The 11,178-nt window shown below is 35.5% G+C and overlaps 1 protein-coding gene across 1 annotated transcript; it reads left to right on the top strand.

Annotated features, from left to right (window-relative positions):
* Positions 1–1,980: 1,980 nt before the first annotated feature.
* Positions 1,981–9,311, top strand: LOC129005038 (uncharacterized). The gene is made up of 8 exons (XM_054433797.1): positions 1,981–2,055; positions 3,696–3,797; positions 5,162–5,300; positions 6,011–6,138; positions 7,068–7,196; positions 7,525–7,662; positions 8,221–8,271; positions 9,040–9,311. The coding sequence occupies exons 1-8, from the start codon at positions 2,007–2,009 to the stop codon at positions 9,240–9,242; spliced, it is 939 nt and encodes a 312-aa protein (XP_054289772.1). The 5' UTR covers positions 1,981–2,006; the 3' UTR covers positions 9,243–9,311.
* Positions 9,312–11,178: the final 1,867 nt, after the last annotated feature.

Here is an 11,178-nt window from a genome sequence, read left to right as displayed (position 1 = left end):
AATTACGAAGTAAAATTAATGTAAACACAAGCAATATATAATTTAATTATTTGGCTACTGATTGTATATAAACATTTTGGTACTATTGCATTTTTTACATGAAAAAATAAAATTGGTAATTAAAAAAAAATTACCTTGTACGAAATAGCCCTGCGGGGTGGGGCTATTCCGTACAGGGAAGGGGCTATACCGTACAGTTCAAAAATCATTTGTTTAGGTTAGTAATATAATAGTACTGCAACAAATAACTGTACAAATACTTTTGATTACTATATAAAGGTTGTAGTTAAGAAACAGTGTATTACAATTTAACATTTTAGAAGAAATAACATTTCAAAAATCAACCTTCATAAAAAACATGAAGTTTATGAAAAAGTTATAATATTTCCTCCCAAAATTAAAAAAAAGAAGAAAAAGTCCACAAATGTAGTTCTCTGCGGACTCCGCAGCACTGCAAACTGAATGGACCCACCCTGAACATGAGCAGCACCCTGTACCAGAGCTGTACGGTTTAGCCCCAATCTGTACCTCGTGGGAATTTATAAACATACACTCAAATTCTATCACTTAACCAATAATCGCTAATAACCAAAAGAGAGCTTAAGGGATGTAGTTTATTATGATCTCACAGTTACGATAAAAGCTACTTCACTAACTTTTTATTTAGTACTGGACGAAAATTAGAAGCAAGTGAGTAGAAACATGTTTTTTTACTGAAACATTGAAACTAGCACACATAGCAAAATTATGCAGATACTGTAAACTTGCGCATTCTGCTGCTAGATAGCAGCACTTGTCGGTATCACCTAGCTTGAATTCTAGGCCAAAAAATGGGTTTAGCCTCACTGTACGGTTTAGCCCCGCTTTCCCCTACCTCAGATAATCAAAAACTCTTATAATACAATAGACTTCTTTGTCATAGTAAAATTGGAAAAAAATAACATGGCAAGTAGTGTACAAGTCGCATATATTTTGTCACAGTGTTAAAATGTTAAAAATTTTACTTTAAAGTTCCTTAAAACCCTTCCCTGAGGAACACCTATACAATTAGTGTTTCCATTTCATTCCCAGCCAGCCAGATGAGAACTGGTTGTGCAAGTTTGAACACCGAAATACATTCTACTAATTTCAATTTGATCCTTGTGTTTTGTGTATTATGAGTAATTTTGTCAAAAAATAGAAAAGGCCCCAAAACCATTCCCTGAGGAACACCTAAACAAGTGTTTTCATTTCAATCACAGCCAGACAGATATGAAAACTGACTGTTCGGGTTTGAACACCGAAATACATTCTACTATTTTGATTCTTGTGTTTGGTGTATTATGAGTAATTTTGTTTAAATATAGAAAATGCCCTAAAACCATTCCCTGAGGAACACCAATAAAAGTATTTTTATTTCAAAACCAGCCAGCCAGATGAAAACTGACTGTTCGGGTCTAAACACTGAAATACATTCTATTAATTTGATCTACATGTTTTGTGTATTATGAGTAATTTTGTCAAAAAATAAAAAAGGTCCTAAAACCATTCCCTGAGGAACACCTAAACAAGTATTTTCATTTCAATCCCAGCCAGACAGATGACAACTGACTGTGTGGGTTCAAACACTGAAATATATTCTATTGGTTTAATCCAATGGTGAATTACGAGTAATTTTGTCAAAAAATAAAGGTCCTAAAACCATTCACTGAGGAACACCTAAACAAGTATTTTCATTTCAATCCCAGCCAGGCAGATGACAACTGACTGTGTGGGTTCAAACACTGAAATATATTCTATTGGTTTAATCCAATGGTGAATTACGAGTAATTTTGTCAAAAAATAAAGGTCCTAAAACCCTTCCCTGAGGAACAGAGATAGGTGAGAACAGATTTATACTGAAATACATTCAACCACTTGGATCCACTGGCTTAAACAGGAAGCGGACACAGCACCCATTTTGATTTGGCACATTATCACCTCCCCTCTGGTCTGATTGGATAATAGTCTGAGCTCAGTCTAACACCATGCATCTGCCACTCCTGCTGCTGTCTTTCTATACTCTTTCAACTCAAGGTTAGTCAGAATATAGTATATCTTACTTTGATATGAGAATTTATTAAGGAGGGAAAGCCCTGAAAATGTATTGTATTGATTTCGTGATTCCTTAAACTGAATTAACCATCTGACCAAGGTGATATGTACTGAACACAATCTAGGTAATATGAATTAAACAAGAAAAGAAGTTTTTCCTACAGTCACCCGAAAAAGTTGGCTTCCTTGTACTGTTTATAGTACAGAAAGCTGCTAATTGCTGCATATTTATACTTTGCCGTACGGTTTATACTTTGCCGCACATCAGGATTCCAACGAAACAACACAAAACAGCGTGGTTCTATTATGCACGTAATCCGTGTACGCTTGGAAATAGGTTGGCAACACTTAAAGATAATAATACTATGAGCAGCTGATTGACTATTATAACTACGATTTAACCTGTCATTTCGTGTTTATAGTTTTGGTATTTCTGAACTTTCTGGACATTTCTTTTAGACGTTTTTAAAACATTCCTACGATCTTAATAAACAAGAAAATACCTTTAAAGCATTTTTTTAGGCGCGGAAACCACTTCAAATTACAAAAACATACGGAACTATATTCTCAAAATGTGGAGTTCATTTCTTGCCGAGGAAAAATAGCGGAGTGATACGGACCGCGGGTACTACTTTCTCTAGGGCACCATTTGTGTTGCCAGCTGAACCTAAAAACGTGTTGTGTATAGTGTTTGAAAGACTAATTATTTATATGCTTTATAGTGACTGTAGGAAAAATATAATGTGTAACACGAGTGAAAAAGGCCTTTGCTGCACTCGAGATCATTCCGCAGGAGGTAAACATTGCTCTCGTGTGCAGCAAAGTGCCACTTTCACCACTAGTTACACAAATAACTATTGTACAGCTGATTACAAGAAAGGTTCAAAAAATTTACCCAACAAATTCCTTTAACATAAAAGAAACCAAATATCAAAATATCCAAGAGTAAATAAATTTCAGACAAGTCAAAATTAATCCAAAGGTTTGACTTTTTTACAATTAATCCAATGAATAGATGTCTGTTAACCTACCAACAGCTCTAAATTTTGTATATGTTGTCTAAGATGGTAAGTAGGCTAGGTGTTGCACAATTTCCCCCACTCCGCTAATTAAGTTGCAATGAATAAATTAATTACTTTTTAAATACGGCTCAATAACAAACGCTTGTAGCTCAGGTGAACATTGCTCTATGACTACAGATATTGGCATTATGTAGGCTTTCCAACGAGCCTACCCCCATTACCCTCAGACGACCTCTCACTGAACAGTGTGCTGCAGAAAATAGATCGGGTTTTTGCCGCACCCTGTATTAATTAATTCAAAGAATGCATTTTTTCATGTAGTCTCTTATTTAACAACTAAATTTTGCATCTTAAAAATGATAATTTCTATTGAATGAATTTAATGCTTAAGGACAATATAAGAGTGATCATTATTGTTAACAAAACCAATTACTATGTTCAATATTGGATTGTTCAAAAATGGGATAAATAACTATTCATTGACATCAATTGATTGTACAAGGAAGAAAATAATTAAAACTTTAAAATGTTTAATCCACTTACTTTTATAAAAGCTCTAGACAATTGGTAGCCTTTTGTTGATTAGAACTTTTTTCCCAGGATCAAACCCCTGCAACAATGTTGCTCACGCCTTCTATAGGAAACTTAAATGTCAACCAGAGATGGAGGCTTCCTCTTCCTGCCCAGGAAGCTACAAATGTGGTAAGGTTTGGGAATATTAAATTTCTTAATTTCTTAGCATCAACTTAAAGTTGAACTTTATTAACTTAAGATTAGTCAAGCATTTAGTACAGAGTTGATTGCTGAATAAATTCTGTCTATTCAAGAGGTGCAAGACTAATGCTTGGTGGTATTTGAATACTTTTTTTACTAACACACATAACAAAACTAGCTCAACAGAATGAAAAGTTCTCTGTCTTGTCTAGTTATGGTAACAACGTCCCAAGTGTTGTTCATCGCTGAAGGTGCCAATTTTACTAATCATATCTTTCATCAACATACCTAATGCTAGTTTTTTTTATCTAACTTTGTTATGCAAGAAATTAATATCAGAAGCTCAGAATTTTAGTGAGTGCAATCATTTTTGGACTTATCATCAATTAGCAATAAACCATACAATAGAAAGTTGAAAAGTAGAGAACTTATAAAATATAGTAAAAACATAACTCCAAGAAAGTACGAGAACAAACTTGTCGTTGAAGTTATCTTTCAGGGTTGTATAGGGTAATTTTTTATTGGTGTGGTTTTTAAAACTAAATAAAAAATGCTGCATTGACATAAAAATGCATTTATTTGAACTATAGTGTCATGACATTAACGTTTTAAAATGATTTCTGGCATATGGGCTCCATTCCGTTCGCGTAGAAAGCCCAATCGAGAAGTCCAATTTTCGAATACTCTTTCCAGCAGCTGTGGTTGAATTCCGCCAATAACTCGACGAATGTTAGCTTCCAAGTCATTTAAAGTTTCAACGCTATCGGGCAATGTTACGGGACTTTTTCGTTCCTCAGCTAAACGAACTTGAAGTGGATGTAGAAAATGTCTGGTTCCAACAAGACGGCGCGACGTGCCACACGGCAAATGACACAATTGGCCTCTTGGCAGAAACATTTGGTGAACGTATCATCTCATTTAGAGGTAGTGTCAACTGGCCCCCAAGGTCGTGTGATATCATGCCAACAGACTTCTTTCTATGGGGATATGTTAAGTCTCAAGTATACGCTGACAAGCCACAAACTTTAAATTACTTGGAAGCTAACATTCGTCGAGTTATTGGCGGAATTCAACCACAGCTGCTGGAAAGAGTATTCGAAAATTAGACTTCTCGATTGGGCTTTCTACGCGAACGGAATGGACCCCATATGCCAGAAATCATTTTAAAACGTAATGTCATGACACTGTAGTTCAAATAAATGCATTTTTATGCCAATGCAGGTTGTTTTTCATTTTTTTATTTAGTTTGAAAACCGCACCAATAAAAAAATCACCCTATATAATTTTTAGAGACTTTTCTTCTATGTTTTTTTTTTCTTAACAATAATCTGAATACATTCGATTTCTTGCAGATAATCTTTTAAAAAGAGATCCAAACTCATGTTACCTTTTCGGCAACCAGTATCCAATCAACACAACTGTAACCAGAGGTAAAGTTGATTTTGAGACACCCTGTATAGAAGCCTGCACTTGCAAGAAAACTGAAGAAGGGTGAGTTTTTGTTGTATTTTTAAATAACCTGTTAGCTCTGTGGATAATTCAGTGATTTAGTTATAAATATTTTTGTAATGTTTCCCCTCAATTTAAAATCACAAAATTGAAGTTATTTTCAGAGCAATTTATCATTGGACACACAAGGACTAATAAGCAAAACACCTGATTTGAGGTGCAATTATCGGTTCCACCCATCCTGTCAACACGGTGGAAACCTAAGCCAACTATATTGAAGTTGGGTCTCCACCACCAAACTCTGCAACACAGGTTAATCAACTCCTCATGAGTTGTTCATCAGATCTGACCGAGACAAGATTAAAAACCCTCAATCTAAGATGTGCTCCCCTAGCCAGGAAGATGTTCTCTTTTGTGAACTTTAACAGTGGATTACTAACACAAAACTATCCGTACTATCAGTTGTCAATGAAAGAATTGAGCTTTGTGTTCATCTAAACCTTAGTCCAAGGTTTGGGTTTATAGCAACTGCTATTATATTTGAAAAATAAATCACTTAATACTCTACTCTACCATTATTTGTCTACACTTGACTAATTTACAGTGGCCATACCCATCACTAGGGGTGGAATTAACCTTTTTCACAAGCAGTGAGTATTACCATTGACTTTAAATCAAACTCTACACTAACGCTTGCTTCAGATTTTAAATTACAGCTTGATGGCTTCTAACCACAATTCCATTGCTTGCAGGGCAAAGTTTGTCTGCAGACTGGGTAAGGGTGCCAACAACTGTGAGCCCTTGCCTCAAGAATGTCGAAGACACATGTTTGAAGAAAGCCTCTCCTGCTGCAAGAAGAGTTTTGTCACTTGTGACAAAGGTATTCGTTGATTGCATTGATAGAAAAATTCAGTTGCTTATTTTTCTTATGACTATTGTTATTTTTCCTAGCTAATAACTAAAGAGGTAATCAAAATTCACGTTTCTATGGCCCTTGGGCTATTTTGTCAAGAGGATAATAGGTTTTACGTACCTCCGTCAAATAGTCCAACTCAACTACAACAAGACAAGCAAGATAGCTACTGAGCAATCTTAATCGTTGGACTAAGGTATGTACAATCTATTATTGTCGTAGAGAAAGGTCCATCATACCAAATCTCCTTGCGGCTCTCATAATGTAATAAAGCACATTTTACTTATTTTAGCAACTTGATGCCTTTTATGATTGGGTGCCTGCATGTTTGGATTTTTAATTTGTTTGAATTTTGGATTTTGTAGGTGGTAGGAGTAAAATGTGTTTAAATATATAAAAAGTAAAGGATTTGATGTTTTAAATTCAATTCTTTGAGACATAAACACACACTTTGGTGTGTAATTCAAGCTTAAATATGAATAAAAGGGCAAGTGTAAAATGGAGTGAGATGATCTGTGTTTTTCCTGACTAAAACTAGCTTTAGGACTATTTATCGAAAGCTCAATCATCAATGACAACTGGGTCTAGTTACAAATCGTCAAAAGCTGTTCACTTTACTCAGGATCGGACTGGTGACCTTATGATTGATAGGCAAGCACTCTAATCAACCAACTTGCCAGCTATTTTGGACAGATAATATCGCTGAGACAGTAATTTAAAACATGTGGCTTAAGCTCGATATTGTGAAGTGAACATGGAATTGAGTATATAATAGTGCTTCTCCAATCCCCACTGATTATTTTCACCTTAGAATATTACACAAGAAGTTAAAAAAAAAACAACTCAACAAGTCATATTTAAAAAATAATGATCTACATTGTAATGTCTGTTCATAGTTTCCGACCCAACCCACCGCAAAGAAGTAAGGTGTTCGTACAACAACAAAACTTACAAAGAGGGCGAGAGGTTTTTCCCGACAAGTGACGTGACTTGTACGCAATGCATCTGCGCAGAGGGTTTTAATGGTAGGTATATTTGATCATTCCAAAAACAATTGAAGTAAAATCCTTTTAACAGTTTTACTATTTTTTAAATGTTTTTACACAGACAATTATTAGTAAGTTTGTCAAACATTGATTCACGTTGTGCATGTTCATCATCAGCAGCATGGATTGTAGATTGTTGTGTAAAGATATCAAAATTGTGGTTTGACCGAATGAAGTGCAGGGAGAATGACAAGAAAAACTCTTCCATTTAGCGATCAAATGGAAATTAAAAAGTCAAGTCAAGGCCACTTGAATTAAAGTGTTGTTTAAGATACAGTCGCCACCTGACTTGTTGGCTCTGTCTCAGGAAGTATTGCCTCTCCGTTCTGCGCCCCCATGGACTGTCCCCTAGAGCTGTGGGGAGACACACCCTACTCCCTCACTAAAGGTTGCATCCCTGTCTATCTCAGTGCTCAGGGCTGCTGTCCTGTCATGTTTAGATGTCGTAAGTAGTTTTACACTCGTTAAGTGGGATTTTTTCTGATTACTATCTATCATGTAAGGTTATTTATTTTATTTTATGCTTATGTATATCCAACACAAGTGGTATTTAACAATACCCATTGACGTCATATAGCTGTCACAAAAAGTAATTTCAGATAATATTTTTTTTATTGTACTACATAACTTGTAAACCATGTTGCTAATAATTTATAAGGATGCAGTACTAGTGCATAGTGCCCCCCCCCCCCCCCCGTAACCCTTGCTCAGTAACTAGTGTTAAAAACAAACTTGAAGAAATAGCAAATGTAATAAGGGGTAGCCTGCCTCTTAGTTGATAACTAAATAACTAATGGATGGAACTGGGAAGGTTTCTGGCATTAGAAGATTAGGCTATGTGATGTAGAGTTTACGTTTACAGACATTCAATATTAGCCTGATATCACAAGCTATTCCAGAACCCATTGCAGTTGTCAGTTGGCATCTCAGTGCACCCCTTACAAGTTACTACTAACTTACTCTGTTTATTACAGTTACTAACATTTTATTTTGTTTGTTACAGCTAATTCTACTGATTCTGTTATAAAAGCAGACAAACCATCTGACAAGAAAGGTAATTGGTCTGTACATTTATGACAATATTTTAATCTAGTAAAATTTACTTAACGTATCCACTTAGTTTACATATTTTAAATTTACATCATTTATTATACTTTATGTAATTAAACAAGCTAATACCATTTGACTTTTGGATACGGAAGTAGACATTCCATCCATATGGACCAGCTATTTTTATTTATTTATTTATTTTTTTTTACTAAAAAAGAACAGTCAATCAGAGTGTGATGGTGTCTGAAATTCAATTTTCTAAATAATTTTTGGTCACTCAGATCATTTGTGGTAAATAATAGACGCTATAGCCTATCATAAATCATCCTATTAGTTTCATATTGTCAAAAAGTTGGCATATTCGATAGAAATTAGTAATTTACTTCACAACAATCTTCTGTTGACTCAATTCGACAAGGTCCATTTAAATCCAAAAACTAGCAACAACTTTATCATGTTGTTGGAACGTCTAGTTTTATCAAAATTCAAAGCTATTACCTAATGAGTTTGCCTTATTTTAATTTGACTAGTTTATTATTTAATTTTGAGCCTTTGTTTTCGGCCAACCTGTTTAGAACTTAGTGTTGAAATCTACTAAACCAAACCAACCAGTTAATAAGTAATTTCTGTAAATTTCAGTAAATTTCTGGGGGGATAACAATCTCTACTTTTACCCTGGCAGAGGGTCAATCAGAACAGTTAAGGACGGTTGAGCGGGTCTACTGTACTTGCAGTATCCAAAGTCAATGTTTGTACTCTTCTTTTGTTTCAGACCTGACCTGCAAGTTTGGAGAGTTATCGATGCATGTGGGAGATCGTCTCTCCCAATGGTCTGAAGTGTCAGACGTTGAGTGTCGCTGTGACATCCCCCCGGTCCCAGTCTGCGTCAAAACGAACTCCGTTATCACAGCTGACATCATTCAGATGATCAACCACAACCATGAATACACCAGAGGGGACGGACACTTCGATTGATCATCCCACTGTTTTATTTTCCCTCAAGGAATGTTCCATTATCTCTTTAATAAAGACTTTTGTACAATATTGAGTTTGTTTACCATTGAGGACCCTACCAAAACTCATTCACATATCGTTTTTAGTTTTGAATCTATGAGCTGATGTGGAGACCACAATTTGAAATTGGTTGCACAAGCAGTTTGGATAAGTATAACCTTAGACATACATATGCTTGAATTTGACTAAACTACACCTTTGCTTTTCAACAGGAAGAGGACATGAAAGAGTACAATATGGTTCTTCATCTGCTTTATGAAATAGTTGCACACATCCACCAATGGTTTTAGCATAAAAAATTAGTTCCACCTAGTTTTTAGATAGATAAAATAATTTTTTGGATAAATTCCCTATAGGAAGAAGCTATAATAATGCTGTAGGTAGTCGGTAAGACCTAGTCCTCGGACTGATTTACCTTTTTACTGCTCCGGTGCCCTTGGTACATGCACCTCCAATCAAAGACAGTATCGATGATGACTTTGATCTTGACGATGGTGGTTGTATTCAATTTCATAAAGATTTTGACAGTATGGCGTACTGTCATAGTTGGGGGTCTGGGGCGGCTTAGACAAGGGGCCCCCCTCGGAGGGGGCCCTTTTCACATAAATATATATGTATTGTCACCATATACCTTTTGAGGTATGTTTTCTTAAATTTTGTACATTTAACATAATTATGGAAAGCATTGTTTTCAAGCAAGTGTTCTACATTGATGTCATTTTCTAAGGCTAAGAATCCTATTGATGATGCTATCGAACAATACCCCCGCCACAGCAAACCTACAGACTAAGCAAAATTTCCATGTACCTGGCTGGATTTCTACTTAGAGACAGTTGATAAATCACATTGTGAGTTTCACAAGTTGATCTACCAACAATCGGATAAACATTGTAACTTTGCTATCAAATTCAGTTGTACTACCATAGATAAAACATACTACTCATAAATTTGCAAATACCTACCACATCAGGGCTTGTGACATGGTTCACAGCCGGGTTTAGAATTGTTTGAAGGCCGAGAATTTTGAATTTTGGGTCTCACAATAAGCAACACATGTTTTATCTATGTTCTCACCAACATATTTTTTAAATTTTGTGGTCTTTTAAAAATAACATGTGGTGGTCTGGAAAATCAATTTTCAGTACTGGGGGAGGATTTGATTGAATGCTACTTTCATTAATAATGAAATATGCTGATTCATTATATATATATATATATATATATGAATTCAAACGGAGGGTGTTTTTGGCCTCCGGGGACCTCAAAACGAAAAAGTAAATCGGTCTCGGGTCTAGGTCTTACCATGAGACCAGTGACGTAGCCAGGGGGAGGTCATGGGGGTCCAGATCCCCCCTTCCGGTCTTAAATATAATATTTTTTTATTAAATTAAATGTAAAATTATATAATGATACTGTATTGACGTTGGGGTTGATTATTTTCAATGCCAAGAGAGGAAACAAAGACCGTTTAACTTTAAGGGCCTATATTTTAAAAATTTTCCCGGATCTCCCTCTTTTACCTGGGGGGTATGGAAACCCACATGGCCCCCCAAACAACAATTTGAAATCCTGGCTAGGTCACTGATGAGACCTACGGTAATATCTAATCCCTATATGGGAAATTCGCTAAAAAAGGTTGACGTTAAAAGTAACATAGACTAACCAGTAAGTTTTATCTATGGTAGTATCAAGATCAGGGTTTGTACCATTCCCTAAGGTAAAAGTAGACCTACCATTGCCGTTGAAAACGCACAAAATAAAACCATTTTATCAGGAATCACTTTGTTATTCTAGTGATTGTCCATGAAGATATCTCTATATAATGCAGACTGCATATAAATATATTAACCATAGACTGACCAAAACAATTAAGGGGTTTTTATCATAGATAAAACAT

The sequence above is a fragment of the Macrosteles quadrilineatus genome, unplaced genomic scaffold, assembly GCF_028750875.1.
Source record: "Macrosteles quadrilineatus isolate MER2022 unplaced genomic scaffold, UCM_ALF_1.0 Scaffold_14__1_contigs__length_3811126, whole genome shotgun sequence".
Taxonomy (NCBI): Eukaryota; Metazoa; Arthropoda; class Insecta; order Hemiptera; family Cicadellidae; genus Macrosteles; species Macrosteles quadrilineatus.
The sequence above is the reverse complement of the archived record's forward strand: the minus strand, read 5'-3'. Positions and strand labels throughout refer to the sequence as shown.

What these genes read in the sequence shown, in the direction of transcription:
- LOC129005038 (XM_054433797.1), top strand. Translation starts at nt 2,007, where the DNA reads ATGCATCTGCCACTCCTGCTGCTGTCTTTCTATACTCTTTCAACTCAA. An exon ending in TGCAAGAAAACTGAAGAAGG is followed by an intron (nt 5,301 to 6,010) that starts GTGAGTTTTTGT and finishes CATTGCTTGCAG; the next exon opens with GGCAAAGTTTGTCTGCAGAC. An exon ending in TCCTGTCATGTTTAGATGTC is followed by an intron (nt 7,663 to 8,220) that starts GTAAGTAGTTTT and finishes TGTTTGTTACAG; the next exon opens with CTAATTCTACTGATTCTGTT.